Consider the following 22,237-nt stretch of genomic DNA (forward strand, 5'->3'; position numbering starts at 1 on the left):
AATGTGCACCTACTTTCTATATGTACATAACTGGCCTATTATTTACCAAACAGATTGAGTGAAAGTGCTATAAACAAACCCAAAGGAGCTAGTATTGTTATCTTATCTGTAACTTTGAGGTCACGTGATTTGACCTATGACCTATTTTTTCTCTTAAGGATAGCGATGCAGTGATATGTGCCTGTGTCGTTGAGTCTCAGATGACTTAAGAAGACACTCAAGCCATCCGTTCCAGGTGAACTGAATGATACTGTCATCCTCTGTAGTGCTCATCTGGATACGCCTCAGTGTTAGTCTCACTGTTATAGAATAAACATGTGTTTTCCTTTTCATATTCATTAGGTCTTTTTGCAGGAAGTCAGGAGGCCTGTTAGTGTTGACATTTTGAGCCATGTTATTGTGATGTTGCTCTTTTGCTCAGCTTTGTAGACCTATTCTGCACTCAGTGAAATTAGCCTGATCTGCAGAGGTTAAATGGAAATATATAAACAGAATAAAATGGTAATTATGATAAAAGGCAGACAGAACTTATAAATAAATGAGAAATAATGAACAGGTGAAGCCTTTAAAGAGAGCATTTAAACTCAGTATGCATAATGTCATTTGTAAGTAGACTCAGAACTGAAGAAGCTTCTCAGATGAGAGGTGAGACGTCTTCAAGAAACTTAAAGAAGTGCAGACGCTTCTCTTTCCAAGCTCCTTAGAGTAGACTCATTATGCGTTTCCTTATTTCCTGTCATGTAGAGCTATACTGTTTCAGCAATGGATGAGATGCATTAGATATGACCATAATATTTAACAATGTTAAATAAAAAGGTGATTATGTATAGAAGTAATACCAGTGAGCCGGAGCCTCGGGCTTCTTTTCTACTCATACTCTCTATGATATCATAAAGACAGGATATCCTTAGTAAAGGTACCTAAAGCACACATGCACTGGATTTGAGCCACACACACATGCTGTTTAAACCTTCTATTAAATGGGCCAGCCAACCAAAGAAAGTTAGCTTAGATGCAGAGGAGGAAAAACACAATACAAAATTATAAAGACACAAAGAATTCAAAGTGCTGGGTCGAGTGACCCAGGATCCTGACTCTGTTGGTAAATGGAGATGTGTTTGTTTAGTAATGACAGAGTGAGAAGTGATTTTTAATATGTTTGATTGAAATATCTTCTGAAATGAACTCTTTACCAGAAACTTGTAAGATAATTGAAACCACTGAACAGGCTTTGTTGTGTTGAATGTCTGAGTGAACTGTCAAATATGTCTTGATGCATTCTCAATCATCTCAATCAAGTCTATATCATAATGTCTTCAGTTTTTGTGTTTGTTGTATGACTGTCAACGTTAACGCTGTCATCACGGTTAACGTGATTACAATTTTTAACGCAATCAACCCCTCTGGAGCGCAAAATGGACAAACTACCCGAAATGCGTTGACAGAGACTTTACAGGGATTTTGAGTCATTCTACACTCCAGATTGATTAATTGCGTTAAAAATTTTAATTGCATTAATCGTGATAACAGCGTTAATGTTGACCGCCCTAGTTTCTTGCTTTCTTTTTATTATGTTTTATTTGGCGGTTATTATATATAGTATATAATATAATATATTTGAGCTGGTTATTAGATGCTGCTCCAGCCACTCAGAGAATCCGCCGCAGGCCTGCCCCTCTCCTCCCCATGTGGCAAGCAGCAGGCGCACCTCGCAAGTGGAGGGCGCCTTTACACCCCGCAAATGGGTGATAGAAAACCGGTCGGTGCCAAAGTAATCTCCAAAATGCGGAGGCATGATGTCGGGGCAGTATGGGTGCAAGCAACTTTTCTATAATTTGGTTTGATTTTCTGACATACTGTATGAAGTGCCATATATGACAACAAAGTTAATTACATCATTAGTTGAGGACCACTTGGTTCTGGAGTCAGTTCTGCAAAAAGAAAAAAGTATGTATTTAATGAGTTTTACAGAAGCTGCTGCTCAGCTTGAACCTCAAAGACCAACCTTAAGTTTAAAAGCAGAGAACTGGGGATGAACCGCTTTATGCATTGTACTGAGTCTGGTACCAACATCAGTCACAGCTCTGCTTGTCTGTTCTCATTTGTTTTATTTTAAGGGAAAGAGAAAAAGAAAAACAAGAGAAAAAAAAAACCTCCAGAAAAACCTTTGGCTTTTGGATGAGACAACATCAGACTGTAAGACTCTCTTCCTGTAACATCTGTTTTATTGCCTTAAAATAAATTGTTAAATAAAGTGTGGAACTGTCCAGCTTTAAATTATTTTGATATTCACTGAAAATTACTTTAAATTGTAAATGCAAAGCTGTAATGCCACTTTAATAATCAGTGCAGTTGTAAACATGGCTTCCGTTTTGGAAACAAAACAAACAACAATCTTCTAAAATCCCTTTCGATTTTTTGCAAAAACAGACAGTCTCCATTAAAAACTTCAGCTTCTTCTCATGCAATCACCCTATTTTTTCATTTTTTAATTAACTATGATTATGAGGAAATTTTTTCTGACTTCCTGTCTTTATATTTGTCAGAGAGCCAGAAATGTTGAAGAGTTTAGCAACAAATTAAACAGCCATCACTGAGAGCACAATTCTAAAGAATAAACAACAACAGAAAAATATTTCAGTGTATTCCTTTTGACCTGTGTTGGTCAAGTTACTTCTCCCCAAAAGTAAGGTGAAGAGTCATCAACACATAAGGTCAAAGGTCAGGCAGTACAGCTAGAAGAAGGAAAATCTACAATCTGACTTCATTCACTCATTACAACATCTGATCCTGTTCATGATCCTGATTATTACACTGACTGACCAAAACTACAGGAACTACAACCACTGCAATGGAAGTAACCAGAAGAAAAACCTGCACTTTGATTTACTCTGATCACTGTGTACAGATCACAAGCAGTACACCACTAAGAGACAGTTACAAAATCTTTTAGAGAACAAACTAGAGAGTGAAATAAAGCTTTTTAATGACTTTCTTTCTAAGGTTGTAGCTCATGGACATCCTTTTTAAGTATAAATATAAAGAATCTAATCGTTCATATTTGAGCGGGATATGCCTGGGCTCTGACAGGGAATTGTTTTTTGACCTTTAACTTTAGTATTCTCCCTCTCTCCCGTCCACCTTTCATTTAACAGTCTGTTACATCCTGTGAGGCTGTGGGTGGGGTGTTTGCCCGCTCTCCCCGCCTCCTCCTCTCTTGCCACTCCTACCCCCTCTGTCTCTCCCACTCTCCTCTCGCCCCAGGACACAGCTGCTTTTGATTAGCCTCGTTTGCCACCTGACTCCAGTCAGCAATCACCTCTGAGGCTATTTAAACTAGGGATGAGCTGTGAGGTTCTTCTTCTTAGTGATGGGCAGATGAAGCCCCATGAAGCACTGAAGCTTTTCATCCAATTGGTTCACCCCAACGCGAAGCTTCATGAAGCTTCATGTGCTCTAGTAGGACACCTACTGGACGTAAAAATATTAGTTGGCATGAATTTGAAGAGTGTGGCATTTTGCACACAGCCTGTAAATGTCAACAACAAAAGGAGTGTGTAAAACATGTATATTGTAGTGATGGCAGTATACTGTGTATATTTATACTGGCAGTATGGGAAATGATTATTTGGAAATGCTTAACATGGAAATGATCATTTACTGTGAGGTGAGGTGTGGTTGGGGTGTGGACAGTGGTTGTGCTTTTGTAACGTTGAGGTATGGACAGCTACAGGCTTTGAGCCTCAGTCCTGCCTGTTCACATTTTATTCTGTAAAAACTAAATTTTCACTGCTTTTATAACCTTTAGTGGGGAGAACATAGCTAGGATTTAATGATTTAACAAATCTTTTAAATCCTTTGTCCTCCACAATGCTAAATGGCTGGGAGTCCTCAATCACCATGCTAACCAGGTCTTCAGCTATTTGAGATTGTTCTCCTGAGGAAAGACAAAGCACAGATATAAATATCACACACGTAACTTATAACAGTTGTATAATATTGTTATATCATTTAGTAACATTACTGCATGCTATATTATCATTGCATTTGATGGCTCACCTGGTCTTGCTCCACAATCGGTGTTCCCCTTATTCTCATGCAAAGCTCTGTAGTGCCTAAGCATGGATGAGGTGTTGTTGTTATATCCCAGCTCCCTGGCACATAGCAAACACTTCACCTTGTACAAAAGTACAGACAGCTCAACATAAATTGTATTGCACCATCAGTATTATGAAAATACATCTTCTGTAGAAATTTACATACCTTGTTGGGAGGAATAAGATCAAAATGTTCCCACACAGGGGAGGACATCCTCCTCTTCTTAGCTGGCTCCATTCTCTCCTGACTTTCTCTCCTCACTCTCATAAACCTCCAAACTGTCTCCAAACTCTCACTAACCGCAACTCTCCATCAAACACCCACATTTTTGAATGAAGTCAGAGGGGTTTATATCGCTGTCATATCTCGCGGCAAAGTTCGAACCACTTCATGAACCAGTCACGTGGTACAGCCGGGCAGCGAGGCTTCGGACGTCATCATTTTCAGCTCCTCCCATAAATGAAGCAAGCCTCGATACGCGCATCGCGGAAACGCCCCCTCCATTACTCGACACACGCTCCGAAGCCTCGATACAGAACGTCACATCACTACTTCTTCTTCTTCTTCTCCTCTGTGGTGCTACATGGTTTTTGTGCTAGGTTTTGGACAGACAGCCTCCTTCGGACTAGTGAGTAGATGGGCTTGTGGGCCCTGAGAGTTACTTAAAGTTACCGCATTACTTAAAGTCTCTAGTGACATTATGATGTCAGCTGACTCTGGAGCATCCTCAGTCATGGTTTTGTTGGACTTGACATCTGCCTTTGACACCATTGACTAGTGATGGCCAAATGAAGCTTTCCGAAGCACTGAAGCTTGTATTGAAAAATGGTTCATTACTCGAAGCTTTTCAACACAGTCCTCTCCGGTGACATCTGGTGGCGAATATTTTGAAGAGCAGCTTGAATCTGCAAAATAAAACGGACTGCTCAATTATCACTGCTCACTCAAGAGTGGAGTTCTCTCCGATATTGGGCCACCGTTCCGTTGCTTTGAACATGTAATTGGTTTTGTTTTCTCGATTGGGGGGGCTGAAAAAAATGTAATGCGTATTTGCGTAATACATTTTGATCAATAAACTTTCCCTATTTAAACATGCACTATGGTGTGGCCTTTCTTTGCTCATAACTCCTTGATGTTGGTAAACACAATAAGTGAGCAATATATATAATATACATATGATAACGCACAGCACATTATGGAGTATGCCCCTGCTGTGAAGTCCTGCCTCCATCTACTTGTCATTTAATCACTGGACAGCTGGACAGGTTCATACAAAATATTAGATGAGGCCAATTGTCCTATACATATTTTTGACCTAGGGGTGGGATTGATTGTGAACTGGAAAGGGAAAATGCTTAGCGGGCTGAGTACGGCTGCATCGTTACTGATTTGTAGAATCATTTTGATTCGATACAGGATCCGATTCAATTTGATTGGAACCTGGAAAGTTTTGCCTCAGTCAGAAATATTACAATTCTGGTCATGTATCAATATATATCCATAATTTCGTATCTATTAAAAGAAAGCTGACACATGTGAGACTTAATTAGAGATGTAAACAGAGAGTTATGAAACCTGCAGCTGCAGAAGCCAGCGGGGAAAAAAAGAGGCAAACACAGCGCGGACCCGACGACGCACAAAAATCTGACTCTGACGCGTCGGGTCCGCGCTCTGTGTTCACGTTTGTATGCAGAATCCGTAAACCTGCTCCCAGTTACTGTTTTAGCTGCATGGTGTTTGACGACATGTTGTGAGGTTTAACCTGAGATGCTGGCGTTTCAGGCATAATAACGTTAATTTACAAATCGACACGGGATTGTAATGAATCAATATCACTTTATTCAATTTAGCATGGATTGTAATCAGAAAGGCGATAATCAAAACCCACCCCTAATCAAGAACTTGCAAAGTAAAAACATGATCTATGTCAGGTAGCCCTTTTGTTATTTACATTTAAAAAGAGGATTAGTGTTACTGTGCGCTGGCTGAGTCTGTTTCTTTTCTTAGAAATAGTTTCTCCTGCCCTGGAGAAAATCCACTTGCATGGAACAGAAGAGGCTGTGGAGTGCAGGAACCACACTGCAAGCTGGTAGATATGCAGGTATTCCTGGGTCCTGCAGACTATCACCTAAAAACAATAAACAAAATTATTTTCTAAACTGTAGCAATGTAATGTACGTATAGTGTCAAATACATTTTTGTAGTCTTCATCAGCTTTAATTCACATGGAAGTGTTCCTAAAGTCATATGCTGTAATGGCATTTCCATTATGAAAACATGATTTTGGACATTTCAGGTTTTTCACTTCGGCAGATAAAATGAATTGAGCAAAATCAACTCAAAATATTTCCACATGCCAGGACATCCTCTCTTCCTTACTGGCTCCATATCTGTCAGTGGAATGATCACCTCTTCGCTATCTGTCACCATCAACACACTCCACGAATCCCGTGGATGATTCACTTCCTTATATCCGTTTGAATCATGTACCGAAGCAGTTACGTGGGTAATGAAGCTTTGGACGTCACTGGTCACGTGACTTTTGCCAAACGAAGCAAGCCTCGACACAGTGCTTCTGAACCAGTGTGTTGTTTTTTTCGACACACGCTCCGGAGCGCCAGCTTCAAGCGGGCCATCACTACCATTGACCATACCATCCTGATTAACAGGCTCTGGGACGTAGTTGGTGTGTCCTGTCTGGCTTTGAAGTGGTTTCAGTCATACCTCTCCAACAGGTCTTTTAGTGTTTTTGCGAATCGGTTTATGTCACATTCTAAAGATCTGACATGTGGGGTACCGCAGGGTTCAGTTCTGGGTCCTATTCTTTTTCTTTTGTACATGTTACCTCTAGGACTTATAATTAGGCAGTTCCCTGAGGTGTCTTATCACTTTTATGCTGATGATATTCAGCTCTTTTAAGCTGATGGAAGTCCATAAACTGTCTTCTTTAATTAAATGTTTAGCTTCCATTGAACAGTGGCTTGGTGACAACTACTTACAGTTGAACTCTGAGAAGTCAGAAACATTAATTATTGCCCCCGACAATCAGATATCTCTAATCAAACAGCATCTTGGTTCTCTTGGCTCATCTGTTCACCTGAGCCTCAGGTACCTCGGTGTGATGTTTGATTCTGCCATGTCCCTCGAACAACACTCTTGCCAGTTAATTAGGAACTGCCTTTTTCATCTAAGAAATGTCTCCAAACTGCGAAATTTGCTGTCTAAGTCTGAGTTAGAAATGGTTATTCATGCTTTTATTTTATCTCGCTTAGATTATTGTAACAGCCTTTTTCTTTGTTTGAGCAAAAGGAATCTTGACCGTCTCCAGTTAGTTCAGAATGCTGCTGCAAGGCTTTTAACTAAGACACGAAAAAGAGAGCACGTTACACCAGTGTTACGTTCATTACACTGGCTTCCAGTACATTTCAGAATTCACTTTAAAATCTTGGTAATGACTTTTAAAGCTTTGAATTGTGATGCTCCTGCCTACATTTCTGATCTTTTAGAACCCCACGCTCCCTCTCGCAGCCTGAGATCTTCTAATCAAAAGCTGTTGGTAGTCCCTCGAACATATTTTAAAACCAGAGGTGATAGATCTTTTAGAGCGGTGGCCCCCAGGTTGTGGAATGCTCTCCCTCCATCATTACATTGCCTTGATTGTATTTATTCTTTTAAAAAGCAGCTTAAGACTCATTTATTTAGATTGGCTTTTAATTAGATTTCTGCTGTGTGTTTTATTATTAATGTATTTTATGTATCTGTTTTATATTACTGTGAAGCACTTTGTGGTTTTTATCCTGTGTAAAGTGCTATAAAAATAAATTGATTTGAATTGATCTGAGTGTCTCCCTTTGGTGAGGAGTAGGGTAGGAAGTGTGGGAAGTGCCTCCCTGTTTTGTTTAGTAGTATTCCTTTTGTTGCTGCGAGTGTTTCCTTTGTTTCTTTGGCATTATTAATAAAACGGCGTTGCCGGCTCTTTGAGTTAGTGTTGTTTGTAATAACCTATATCATTTGTAATAAAACTATATTAATACATAACTCTGTCTGTTTTCCTTTTCATTCTGATTCTGGACTAATTTGTTACTGGTCCCCTCACTCATATGCCTAGACCCCTTCGGGGGGGGGGGGAATGTAACACAGTCCATTACTCTTGTCCAAAATCTAGAAAATAATTAAGCTGTTCTCTCAGTCCCGGTTACAGCAATGACTTGTTACAAGGAAGAAAGCAAAAAAAATGTTGGTTGTACTTGAATGCATATACCACCTGTATGGTACATGTCCAGGGATTTCAAAGTATCCCAGCGCAAAACAGTTAAATAAATGTGTATGAATGTGTTAACAAGGCTTCCTGTAAGAAAGTGCTTGGAGTGCTTGAATTAAATAGAAGAGTGTTATATTTGTACCAGCCCATATTAATAAAGAATTGTCTTTTCCCAAAACACAATCCATGTCAGTCTTTACAGTCTAATTCCTCGGTAGCAAAAATAATCCAAAGTTACCAAATGTTTATCATGAACGTACTCCTGTCTGCCGCTCAATTTCTTCTTTGTGTATCTGTGTTTTGGGATTAAGTGCTGTACCTTCACATACCTTCTTTAGAGATGAGCGATTTAAGAGAAAAATCAGTTCCTTCTTTTGTACTCAGAGCCACCAATCTGACTGATTCTGCTTTCTTGATCTCGGTCTCTGCCTCTAAAGAACCGAAGAACAAAATAAAAAGACATTCAGGAGTCTTGAATCTCCCCAACAGATCAAAAGCAGTTATTGTTTCACCTGTTTCTGCCCAGCGGAAACTTTAAGTGTCTAAAGAGGTGATGTTGGATTAGACAGAGTGAGAGACGAGCAAAAAAACGACTTTAATTCTAGAAAATAATTTATTTACAGAAGAATTAATGAAGACTTCATAACAAAGCTGAAGGCCTTTGGTGTCTGATCATCCACAGAGTGTTGGAGTTAATGTTGTTTCAGAGGAGAGTTTTATGTTGTGTTTGTTGTTTCCCAATAAGATTATTTTTTGATCTGCACTAAAACACACAACTTCTGCCATCTTCTGTTTAAAAAAACATCCTTGTAATGTGAGTGTTTGTGTTAGCCAGCTGTCAGGGTGCTGATGGCCAGACAAAAGGTTTTAATTGTTTTAAGTTTAACCAGAAAAAAATATGGAGCTAAATTTAATATTTACCCAAGGTGACAAATCGTCAACGTGTTACGCTTCCGGGCACCCAACATGTTTCTAAATGACAAGATCGGAAAAATAAGGAAACATGAGGACCATTTAGAATCAATCCACACATGTTCCTTCATTCTCCTCAAATCGATTCGCGACGGCAGCACCGTCATTCTACTCTATTTCACCCATGTTGTTGAAAACTCAAAACAGATTTTGGCACAAAATGGAGAATCCACTGTGTGATCATGTAGTTCAGAGTTCAGGCTGGAACTGAAACAACAAAAGTGAAGCATCAGGAACAAAGATGAGATTCCACCAACCGTCTTAACAGAGAAACAAACTGCAGAATTTATTTTGCAGGACTTCTCTCTGAGGAGTTTTAGGTTCCTCCTGAGTGCTGTGACCATCTAGTGGCATCTTTGAATATTGCACTGGTGTAAGGAGTGCAGTGAAACCAGCACTCAATCAGTTTTTAACAAAAAATGGAAACATAAAACATCTACACCATCATAACATCTAATCTATTTGCATCAAATCACAGGATAATTATTTGTCTGGTTTTATATTTAGAGTTCATAATGAAATATTTGCCTTTGTATTGGGATTTTTTTTATTAATCATAAATGACTATGACACAGCTGATCTAAGTGTGGCAAAGAGACACATAAACATGAGCTCATATTAGTTCCTATTACAGAGGATCATATTTTTTTGTTTCAAGGTCAACACACACACATAATTATTATTATTATTTTTTACTCCTGTTTTACTGCTGTCTTCAAACTTTACTCATAAAACCAAACCTAATAATAACTGTGTGTTTCTTCAAAGCTGCTGAAAACTGAACAGAAGCTGTAGTGAACACAAACAGAGGAACAAACTCGCTGATGTAACCTGACCTCAGGCAGCAAGGCGTGACAGCTGTGTTTGCATATGAAAGTAGACTTGGTTCAGTGTCCTGTAAGGGCTGATGAAAAAAGTACAGAGTGACAGAAGGACACACGGCAGATGTACGTATTTTATCTTTCATTTATTTTTACTGTAATTCTGTGTCTTCTTTCTTGCTACCTTTGAATTATTAGCCAGTCAGCTATCTGGTGAACGTGGTTAAATATTTCAGTCAGTGCACATCATCATGTGAAGCTAAGACCAAACAGCTGATTATATGGGATAATGTTGTCCTCTGAAAGGGGCTCGTGACCACAAAACCTTTGAGAACCTTTTTACTGGACTGAGGAGGCTGAAGGTTTCCCACTGCAGGCAGAACAGACTCTGTTGGAAGGACTAAAGGTGAGACATGAACCATGAATTTGGTTTTTTGTGTTTTCAGACAATCAGATGATGGTTTTATGTGCTTTGACAAAACCATTAATCCTCTGGGTGATGAGCTCTCTGTGTAGTTTATCATGTGTCTGATTTAGGTGGCTGGATCATTTCTGACTTTGTCAGGACGCAGAGCCCTACAGTTCTTAACATAATTATTATTCAATTAAAATGTTTTACACCATTTAGTAACTGCATAATTTATGTTTAGTTGTTCAAACCCTTTACTTGATGGATGAAATTCAGTAGCCAGGGGCAGGAAATTCAGCAAAACATCAGAACAAGGCAGTGTTTAACCAGTTTAACCAGTCTAACAGTGTAGGCGTGTCATCAGTACAGTGAGCACCTGTATTCAAAACAATAACAGATACGAGAAAAACAAGGAAGTGAGCTACAGAATACTTTACTTAAATACAGACTCAAACTCCTGAAGCATAAAGTGGTGAAAGTAAGACAAGACCTTAATAGAGAAAGAACAGAATCAGATCTTATCCTAGTGCAGACAGCAAACAGCTGCAGACAGACAGTGTTCAGGACGATGATAAAAAAGTGAATCTTTGATCTGATTTATATCATGTAAGTTTTTTATGTTTTTTTTTTATTGTTTGTTTTCTATTTAATCTCCTCTTTAAAAAGTTTAATCATCACAATGATTGTTTGTTGACTCTTTGATTGCCAGACAACACAGCTCACTTTATTTCAGATTTTTTTGAAAAACAATGAAACCTCAATTACAATATAATATAATATAAAATAATATAATGTAATGTAATGTAATATAAAACTATTATTATAATTAAACAGGTATTTGATAGCGATACCTTATTGCTATCAAATATCTCAATAAACAGAAAAAAATAAAATCTGTGTTTTATTCTCACTTTTCTCTCCCATCAGGTGACTGCAGGTTTTTACCAACATGGAAAGATATCACACAAAACCTTGCATTATCTTCACTGCTAAAAGAACAAATACAGAAATGATTTCATACATGCATGCACTCTCTACAACAAACCTGCTCTCTGTTTTGTTAATTTAATTTAACCCTGCAAAGTTTTTCCAGCGTATGTTCCACCTGGAGATTAAAAAAGTGTATATATATAACCCTGCCTTATTCTTTTCCTCACTCCTCAGACCAGACTCTCCTGAGCCTGAGATCAGACCCAGATCTCCACAGGAAGATCGCCCTGACTTTAAAAGAAGGGAACTGACTCCTGATGAGAGGTAAGACTTAACAAAATGTTAAACGTATCTTAACTCCATGAGTAAACAGTGAGAAGGTTTGGTTTAGTCATTTATTTATTTTTAACTTTGTTCACAAAAAGAAGAAAAGACAGTTGGATAAACAAACAGACTAAAGAGAACATTGTGAAGAGCATCAAACTTTTTAGCCTTACTGTAATATTATCACTGTGACTAGCTCCAAGTTTATCCTACTTTTTGTGTCAGAAGGCTAAAAATGTAATTTCTCTGTTCACCAGGATCACTGAGACACCAGATGCGCTTGAACCTGAACCTGGACCCAGCTGTGTGTCTTTGAAGAGTGATCGGTCAAAGATTTTCATCTTTGACTTTAAAGGAACAAAGTCTGCTGCTGCTGAGGAGTAAGATGTTTCACATTTACCTTACAGCTCTGTGGTACACCTGGCCTCAGTCCTGAGATTGAAGAGCTCCATAAGTGAGGCTGCTAACTTAAAAGAAAAATAAATCTATCATAACAGCCCTGCATTCCCTGCACTGGGCATCACACTGATTATAATTTATGTGATAATCAGCAGGAATGTGTCAGCAGTTAGTTTGACTCTTTTATTTGGTAAATGAGAGTTTCAGTATGATGCGGTTGCCAGTTTTGCGTAGGAAGGTGAAATGATCTGCAGCTGTATGTGTGGTGCTGGATGCCACCATATGAGCTGATGGATTTCTCTAAATATTAAATAATTCTCATAATCATCAACACAACTGATAAAGGACCACAGCAAATCTTTTTTTTTTTAACCGTAATATTGACATTACATTTTTCACCAGTGGTCCTTTTTTATATGACCTGCATGAAATAACAAGACAAAATGGATTATAATGTAGTAAGATAGTAAGCGCTATACAAATACAGACCATTTATACAAATACAGACCATAAGATGATCATTTTATTGTTCAGCATCTGGACACTGAACACCACAGATGTAGCCGAGTGTAGGCTGATTCAAAGTGTCATCATATGATTTTGTTTATGTGTATTATAAGTTTTTATACTCAGAAAAAAACTTCAGCTGCTGCTGTAAGATGCTCTTCCTTGTATTTTAAAGGCACAAAGGTCAAACTTAAAATGAAACACTTCAACACATCAACACGAATCTGACTTTTTTAATGTGATGATGCAATGTGCAGGAAATATCCATAATATGGTCATTACAAGAAGACTGGTACAGAACCATCACTGACCTGTTAGTTTTGGACTAGTGGAGTTAAATAAATAAGTCTATAAATTGACATAATAGGTTTGTTACAGCACAGTTGTGCTTGTTTTAATCAGGATGATCATCTAACAGTAGAAGAAGAAATCTGTGGCTTGTATTTATGTGCTAAATGGTTCTAATTTCTTCATGATGTCTCCACAGAGCTGATCAGGAGAGTCTGCAGCATCAAACTGATCTGGACTCAGTATTTACAGTTTTTTCTGATTGCTTAAGCACATTTTCTGTAACTATTGGCTAATTTTGCAAAACTCTTCACACAAATAAGAAAACCTGTCACCCAATAATCAAAACATTGTAGTTCTCTTGCAAAAGCAAACACAGCTAGATTAACTCTTCACACCTTTGTAAAAATGGTGTTTTCGTATCAAACAGTACACACAAGCCATCATCTACTAAGCACACAATGCGCCAACTGCACACTGATGGTATGAATACAAAACACATCTGGCTTTCGCTTTCTCTGTGTACAGATGTCAATTTGAGGTCACACCTTTGTCATAATGTCATGTAAACATACAAGGATCCAAACGTCAAGTATTGGTGTTTATTCACACTCATCAAAACCAAGACAAAGTCAGAACACAAAATAGGAATGCCACAAATAAAAGGAAAAAAAAAGACAATCAGCCTACATCATGTCGTCTTTCTGGGTCCGGCCACAAAATTTCGTCCACATCGCATGCGACATCCTCCAGTCCAAGGCACCGGGGAAAATATCTCCTTGCATGCCGTATGGGTTTGGGTTTAGGCATTCGGAAAAAACTGTAAGCAATCAGAAAAAACTGTAATTATGATTGAGAAGAATAATACATGCTCTCGATTCAATTAAGTACTCAGATTCAAAGTGTAATTACAGTTTTTTCTGAATGCGTAAACCCTAACTGTGATTCCTGTAGCACAATCTCTAAAACCATTCAGACTTATAGCAAAACCACTCACTGAGTTTGCAAAACTAAAAGCACAAAAACTGCTTTGCACTCAGTTTGCAATTTTGTAACACGCACTTTGCAAAACTATAGGCACAATTCACTGCACAACACTCAATTACCAAATTTCCAACACACTCCTAGCAAAAGTATACACATGTATGGCTATCATTAACACTAATTTGCCAACTGTCTGGCACACTTTCACATGTGAAAACTTTTTTAGATAATTCGTTCACTTTGCAATCAGCCTAAGCACTATAATACAGGTAAGCTGTGTGTGCGGAGTACAATGGAGCGAGCAGAAAGAGTGAGAAGTAGAGGAGGCCGAGGAAGAGGACGTGGAGGTGAAGAAGTAGGATGAAGAGGACGACAAGGACAAGGAGGAGCAAGAGGAAGACGAGGAGGGGGGAGAGGAAGATGAGGAGGGGGGAGAGGAAGGGTAGGAAGATTAAGAAATAGAATTGCTGATGACATCAGAGCTACAATAGTGGACCATGTCATCAACCGTGGAATGACCCTGAGGGAAGCTGGCCAACGGGTCCAGCCTAACTCGAGCCGCTACACTGTAGCAAGTACCATAAGGACATCTTGAAATGAGAATCGGTTAGTACAGTCACTTTGCACAAAGATTTGTAGCACTGCCATATGCCAATGAGAAACACACCAATACCATTGATGTAAAAATACTGAAATTGTTACTTTACAGAATTGCTAGATGACCAGATGCTGGGGGCAGAGGAAGCATGTTCACTGCAGACCAAGTAACCCATATAGTCATTATGGCGATTGCAAATAATCCTATACTTGGAAATAAACACTTGTGTTTGTTTTGATGTGTTTGAATAAACACCAGTACTTGAAGTTTGGATCCCTCCATGCTTATGGATCTATGACAGAAGTATGAGCTCAGACTGACATAGCCTACCTTGTGCACAGAGAAAGCAAAAGCCAGATGTGTTTTGTATTCATACCATCAGTGTGCAGTTGGCGCATTGTGTGCTTAGTAGATGATGGCTTGTGTGTACTGTTTGATACGGAAACACCATTTTTACGAAGGTGTGAAGAGTTAATCTAGCTGTGTTTGCTTTTGCAAGAGAACTACAATGTTTTGATTATTGGGTGACAGGTTTTCTTATTTGTGTGAAGAGTTTTGCAAAATTAGCCAATAGTTACAAAAAATGTGCTTAAGCAATCAGAAAAAACTGTAAATAAATATTGATTTAATTGGGATGTTTGCTGTCATAGCCTCCTGAGAATCGAGAAAAAAATACTCTTCTCATTGAACTTTTTAATGTTTTCCTTCCTCTTTGGAGCTAAAAGAGGCCACCCAAACACATGAAATATCAGTGGAAAGCCCAGGATGTCTTCTATTTAGTAAATGAGTACCTTAGTACACAAGGTACCTCAAAAAGTCAAAAGACTAACTTCTCTCTTCCAGTTTTTTTTTGCAGATATTATCAAAATGTTTCTAAAAATGTTATCCACAGCATCAAGTGACTTCATCCTCAAAAACGAGTGGACGCTGCATGCAGGACTCAGTAGCTCTATTGAGGCTGGAAATAACCGAAGCTACAAAACAAAAACAATAACAGGAACAACTTGACTGGCCAACGGGTCCAGCCTAACTCGAGCCGCTACACTGTAGCAAGCATCATAAGGACATTTTGAAATGAGAATCGGTTAGTACAGTCACTTCGCACAAAGATTTGTAGCACTGCCATATGCCAATGAGAAACACACCAATACCATTGATGTAAAAATACTGAAATTGTTACTTTACAGAATTGCTGACCAGATGCTGGGGCAGAGGAAGCATGTTCACTGCAGACCAAGTAACCCATATAGTCATTATGGCGATTGCAAATAATCCTATACTTGGAAATAAACACTTTTGTTTGTTTTGATGTGTTTGAATAAACACCAGTACTTGAAGTTTGGATCCCTCTATGCTTATGGATCTATGACAGAAGTATGAGCTCAAACTGACATAGCCTACCTTGTGCACAGGGAAGGCAAACGCCAGATGTGTTTTGTATTCATACCATCAGTGTGCAGTTGGCGCATTGTGTGCTTAGTAGATGATGGCTTGTGTGTACTGTTTGATACGGAAACACCATTTTTACGAAGGTGTGAAGAGTTAATCTAGCTGTGTTTGCTTTTGCAAGAGAACTACAATGTTTTGATGATTGGGTGACAGGTTTTCTTATTTGTGTGAAGAGTTTTGCAAAATTAGCCAATAGTTACAAAAAATGTGCTTAAGCAATCAGAAAAAACTGTAAATAAATATTGATTTAATTGGGATGTTTGCTGTCATAGCCTCCTGAGAATCGAGAAAAAAATACTCTTCTCATTGAACTTTTTAATGTTTTCCTTCCTCTTTGGAGCTAAAAGAGGCCACCCAAACACATGAAATATCAGTGGAAAGCCCAGGATGTCTTCTATTTAGTAAATGAGTACCTTAGTACACAAGGTACCTCAAAAAGTCAAAAGACTAACTTCTCTCTTCCAGTTTTTTTTTGCAGATATTATCAAAATGTTTCTAAAAATGTTATCCACAGCATCAAGTGACTTCATCCTCAAAAACGAGTGGACGCTGCATGCAGGACTCAGTAGCTCTATTGAGGCTGGAAATAACCGAAGCTACAAAACAAAAACAATAACAGGAACAACTTGACTGGCCAACGGGTCCAGCCTAACTCGAGCCACTACACTGTAGCAAGCATCATAAGGACATTTTGAAATGAGAATCAGTTAGTACAGTCACTTCGCACAAAGATTTGTAGCACTGCCATATGCCAATGAGAAACACACCAATACCATTGATGTAAAAATACTGAAATTGTTACTTTACAGAATTGCTGACCAGATGCTGGGGCAGAGGAAGCATGTTCACTGCAGACCAAGAAACCCATATAGTCATTATGGCGATTGCAAATAATCCTATACTTGGAAATAAACACTTTTGTTTGTTTTGATGTGTTTGAATAAACACCAGTACTTGAAGTTTGGATCCCTCTATGCTTATGGATCTATGACAGAAGTATGAGCTCAAACTGACATAGCCTACCTTGTGCACAGGGAAGGCAAACGCCAGATGTGTTTTGTATTCATACCATCAGTGTGCAGTTGGCGCATTGTGTGCTTAGTAGATGATGGCCTGTGTGTACTGTTTGATACGGAAACACCATTTTTACGAAGGTGTGAAGAGTTAATCTGGCTGTGTTTGCTTTTGCAAGAGAACTACAATGTTTTGATGATTGGGTGACAGGTTTTCTTATTTGTGTGAAGAGTTTTGCAAAATTAGCCAATAGTTACAAAAAATGTGCTTAAGCAATCAGAAAAAACTGTAATACCAAACAGGCTAACAGAGATTACATGCACCAAGAGGGAGGGGGCAACAACGAGCAGAGTGAAACACAGACAATATATACACAGGAATACAAGCTGGACACACGTTCTCTCAATGAACTCACCACACACTTAGACAGCTGAATTTGAACACACAATATCCTCATCATATTTACATGATGATGAATGACCCACAAAGACTTTCCCTCCTGCTCCGTTATTCCCACTGACACTTCTGGTGGAAACGTCTCATAAACAACAGGAGAAAGACTCGGACTGAGTTTAGAGGTTGCTGAAATGCTGCTGCAAAAAAGTATGAAACCAATACAGAATATATAATCATGAAAACAAGAATAATCGAAAGTACAAAACCAGAAAAAAAAACCAAACATCCCAAAACTCCAAACGCTGTGTCCAAAATACATCATCCTGGTCACAAAGAGCCGGGCCCAGCGTATCCAAACAAGGCCGTGGAAAACAAGTCCCCCTCCATGGAGCTTTTCTAATCACAGGAGACAACGCACGCTCGACGTCGCTTATCAGCCAAACCACGCCACCAGTAAAGCCTGAGCTTTACCTGAAAACCTCCTCTTCTCCCTCTCCTTCTCCGTGGTCTAGAGGAACCACCGAAATCGCCTGACAAGGATCCAGTTAATGGAGAAGGGTGAAAAATGCCAGAGGATGACGAGACATCGTGAGGCATCATAGAGGATCGGATGGATAGCAAAGCCAGGCGATCATACACCAGGGCAGCAAATACATCATTAAAACTGAATGAGAACAGTAGAGCAGAAAAAAATAACACAACAGTAGTGGAGCGCGACAAACTGCACCCTGCAGCGGCAGAGCCAAACACAGGCGCCATCATACCGGAAGTTTTAGTTTTAGTTCACCTGGTTGAGAAACTGTAACACTTTTGTTTCATTGTCCCCCTCCGTACCAGATTCATTGTCACCCCTTGCCAATGTTTTGGGTCAGATTGGGTTCCCAGACTTATTCTCAGTCTGGAGCTTACTGTGTGCCTTCATGCCAATAAATGCAGAACTACTGTAAGCTTTGAAACAGGATTTTGGTGCCAAATAAAAGTGAAGTAAATATTTGTTATTTCATGCAGAGCTGATACAGTCATGTGAAAAGTTAGAATTCTTCATAAAGCGATTCCTCTTAAGTTATTCAATTCCTGTGCACTGTGTGCACACAGATTTTTATATATTATTTTGACCTTTTTACATGTCTAATACTCACTGTCAGGTTGTATTTAGGTAATTTAAGAACCTGGTACGGACCAGATGATTTTTTTTTTTAAATTGTGCTTTGATACATAAAACCCTAGAACCGTAGAAAGTGTATATCTGTTTTGACTTTATTAAGAGATAAAATAAAACACAAGGTTATTTCTCTAGAAAAGATGAATCAGAGAATATAAAGGCCATGTCTGCACACTAAAAGATAACGTGCTCATTTCAGTGTGGAGCCTCAAGGAGTCCAGTGGATGAGACCAGGTCTAAGGAAATGTAAGTATTTTTGATTTATGAGCTGCATTCACACAATCTTGTACTGTTCTACATTTTTTCTCATGGTTCCTTTTAGATTTCTGTGATCTGACGCTGGATCCAAACACAGCACACAGAAACCTCAAACTGTCTGATGACAACAAGGAGGTGACACATGTGGAAGAAGATCAGCTGTATCCTGATCATGATCTTAGCTTCGATCACTGGCCTCAGCTGCTGTGTACCAACAGTCTGAGTGGTCGCTGTTACTGGGAGGTCGAGTGGAGAGGAGAGGTTCATGTTGCTGTAGCTTATGGAGGAATCAGACGGAAAGGAGAAGAGGATGAATGCAGGTTTGGAAGGACGTACCAATCCTGGAGTCTCAACTGCAGTGATGATAAAGGTTACTATGCTAGTCACAAATTTGATTTAAGAGCCATCCCTCTTCTCCCCTCAGCTCTTTCTCACAAAGTAGCAGTGTATGTGGACTGTTCTGCAGGAACTGTGTCCTTCTACAGTGTCTCCTCTGATAAACTGATCCACCTGCACACCTTCAACACCACCTTCACTGAACCTGTATATGCTGGGTTTAGGGTGAAGCCTGACTCTAGTATCCACCTCTGTGCTGACTCAGAATAATGAACTTACTGTGCAGAGAAATATTCTCACATTGGTGTTTCATACTTTTCCTCACTTAGTATATCAGGTAACTGTCTCGTACATATATTCGTTTGTTTTTCAGTCGAGAGATGTTGGATAAAACTGATTCTCCTGAAATTTTTTTTAATCATTTTATTGTCTTTGGTGCCTTTTTTAAGAGCAGATATCAGTTTTTACTTCTATACTGCAGTTTAAATACCCACAGGACTTTTAGTGCTGAGGAAAGAGGAACTGTATTTTTAAATCTGTTGCATTACTATCATCTATTACTAAATTTGTTGCATTATACACATTTTAATCATGCTTACACTGATGGATGAAATCTTTGGAACATATAATTTAGACATTTTAAACGTTGTTGGTTAGACTTTGTGATGATGAGATAGGTGTCTTTAATTTTTTACATTGCATAACTATACATTTGTGTCTCTCTCTTGTTATGCAAATTAAGTAACATTACAGTACAATTAGTTCATGGAGAAAAGCAATATCACCACTATGTGACCAGTTTTCACAACAACTGATCTGGATGGTTCTGGATCCATTTATTAGTCTGTGTTGATCCAAATGTAGCTTCTAGTACTGCTGATACAAGAAGAGCAGCTTATGGCTAACTGGACGCTGTGGAGACGTCTCTCTTCATGGAATAATCAATAAAAACAGTCTGACTTATAGATGACCTCCAGTCTGTGTTTCTTGACTGAACAGAAACAGTTTTACAGGCTCAGATTTGGTTTTTATTCCGTGTTAAAACAGACTCATGAAATGTAACAGAAACGGAAAAGTGAAGACAAAAGAATCAAGATGAAAACAGTCGGATTTTTTCTTCTTGACTTCTTACATATTCTGTCAGTGTATGTTTACTTCTCCCGTGTATATATGTGTGTAGTATACACACCAAGTGTTATTAAAGTTAGGTTAATTAACAAACTTGATTTGTTTAATTTACAAACTTGTATAGAGTAAGTTGCGATTCTGTTAAAGTGATTTAATCCTATAGTTTCAGTAGAGCTTGTTTTGGTTGAGTAGATTTATCAGATGTACTTAAAATTTCTTGTTCAAGTTAAATGTATCATACGTTTTATATTTCACTAACCCAGTTGTGTGGAACCAGTTGACATAACTGGGTGGAGTAAATACAACATTTTATTTCTTAGAGTGTATTTAAAAGTGACTGTTTGGATTCATTTAACTAAAATAATTAAAATCTGTAAATAAATGAAAAAATGCATCTTTGAAAATGAGAGTAGGATAAAAAAAATAATCTGAAAAGGTGAGGATTGAAGAAAGAGGAAAGTACACAGGAGTATTTTAATCTGTTTGATTGGGTCCAGTGAGCTCACAGCGCCTCCAGCAGGTGGATTCCAGTACTGTTTGTTTTTTAAGCTGTAAACAGTTTCCTTCTCTGCTGTCAGTGTCTGTTTGGAGCCGAGATACTAAAGAGGTCTTTTATTTGAGCCAGTTTAAATGGTTTAAATTTGAAATATCTGTTTGTCTCCTCCAGCAATTTCCTAATGTTGTAAACCTGCTCAACATTTGGCAATAAAACCCTTCTGATTCTTACTAACGGGACCTAAAACACAACTCAGCTGAAAAGAAAACACAAAAGCGCACCACCTGGTGGCCAGAGGTGGAAACACAAATGAAAGCAAAGCACACATACACAGCTCCTTCAAGTTTGGTGATGTGTGTAGCTCTCTGAACACATGAGGCAAAGTTCGTGTCACAGCCACTGCTGCAGCAGCAACAAAGTGAGCCACAAAAGACAAGAGCTGTTTCTCAACATCAAATACTCCAAGTTTGTTCTTCCTTAGTTGCTAATTCAAACTTGGCAAATTAACTTAAGCGCCCAGACTTCTGAGCATGGGAGGACACACACACACATTTCGACTGTGATTAATATATAAAAGGGAAATTATTAGAGGTTTCATAAATAAAAATATATATTACTGATTTATTTTATTATTTTTTTGAAGTGGAAATGTGGAATTAACAGTTGTTTGTAGACAAAACTCTTATGGCTTATATACAGTCTACTAAATGACTTGTGCAGATGAGTTAGCGAAATTCTACTTCAGAATTGGTATTTATTAAATGCATTTCTCTTTTAGCACATAGACAGTGTGGTGAGAGTTATAAGGCCATGTGGTGGTGCAGAAAGCTGCATCTGGTCAGAAGGGAACAAACACACAAACTTGTTGGCTGGATTTGTATAAAATGAAATGTCTGGCAATGAACAGAAGCAAGGATATCGATGTTTACACCCGTGTGCAATGAAGAGGATGCATGTTGTATCACAAGACACGATAAGACAGCTGATTGTTTTGTTTCACTGAGGCATTTTGTGAGGGTATAGCTGCTGTGGCATTTGTCTGGCTTGGAACAACAACTGTAATCTCCACATTTCGACTTTTCTCAAAATACTATTTTGAGGTAAAACTCCTTCCTTTCATTAATGTGACCTTAGTACTCTACTGTACCACTAATTACCCAAATTGTTTTGGAGGATTTCTCCAAAACATTTAGTGATCGAAGAGATTGATAGTCTGATATAATAAGTGGTTTTGTTTGAAGTTGTGCAGAACTTGTCTGTGTCACCATTTCACAGAATATGATCAGGACGTGACAATAGCCAAATTGTCCAGCAGGTGCCACTGTGGAGATGGTTTCAGATTGTTTGGAATCATCAATACAAGCACAAAGACTTCAAATGTTTCACGAAGTCTCGCTTTGCTCATCA

At 38.6% G+C, this 22,237-nt stretch overlaps 1 protein-coding gene and 2 long non-coding RNA genes across 3 annotated transcripts; all 3 read left to right on the forward strand.

Moving 5' to 3' along the window:
- Positions 1 to 10,123: 10,123 nt before the first annotated feature.
- LOC145425501 (stonustoxin subunit beta-like) lies at positions 10,124 to 20,651 on the forward strand. The gene is made up of 7 exons (XM_080298590.1): positions 10,124 to 10,278; positions 10,459 to 10,558; positions 11,489 to 11,516; positions 11,724 to 11,815; positions 12,073 to 12,195; positions 18,812 to 18,858; positions 18,935 to 20,651. The coding sequence occupies exons 3-7, from the start codon at positions 11,511 to 11,513 to the stop codon at positions 19,474 to 19,476; spliced, it is 810 nt and encodes a 269-aa protein (XP_080154716.1). The 5' UTR covers positions 10,124 to 10,278; positions 10,459 to 10,558; positions 11,489 to 11,510; the 3' UTR covers positions 19,477 to 20,651.
- LOC145425527 (uncharacterized) lies at positions 15,003 to 15,928 on the forward strand. Its single transcript, XR_013906243.1, has 3 exons — positions 15,003 to 15,395; positions 15,484 to 15,675; positions 15,779 to 15,928. It is a non-coding gene; the product is annotated as an uncharacterized LOC145425527 (long non-coding RNA).
- LOC145425532 (uncharacterized) lies at positions 16,024 to 16,999 on the forward strand. Its single transcript, XR_013906250.1, has 2 exons — positions 16,024 to 16,746; positions 16,850 to 16,999. It is a non-coding gene; the product is annotated as an uncharacterized LOC145425532 (long non-coding RNA).
- Positions 20,652 to 22,237: the final 1,586 nt, after the last annotated feature.

This window comes from Astatotilapia calliptera, chromosome 3 (genome assembly GCF_964374335.1).
Source record: "Astatotilapia calliptera chromosome 3, fAstCal68.1, whole genome shotgun sequence".
Lineage (NCBI taxonomy): Eukaryota > Metazoa > Chordata > Actinopteri > Cichliformes > Cichlidae > Astatotilapia > Astatotilapia calliptera.

Coding starts and splice junctions, on each gene's coding strand:
- LOC145425501 (XM_080298590.1), top strand. Junction 11,816..12,072: donor GAACTGACTCCTGATGAGAG/GTAAGACTTAAC, acceptor TCTGTTCACCAG/GATCACTGAGACACCAGATG. Junction 12,196..18,811: donor AAGTCTGCTGCTGCTGAGGA/GTAAGATGTTTC, acceptor TGCTCATTTCAG/TGTGGAGCCTCAAGGAGTCC.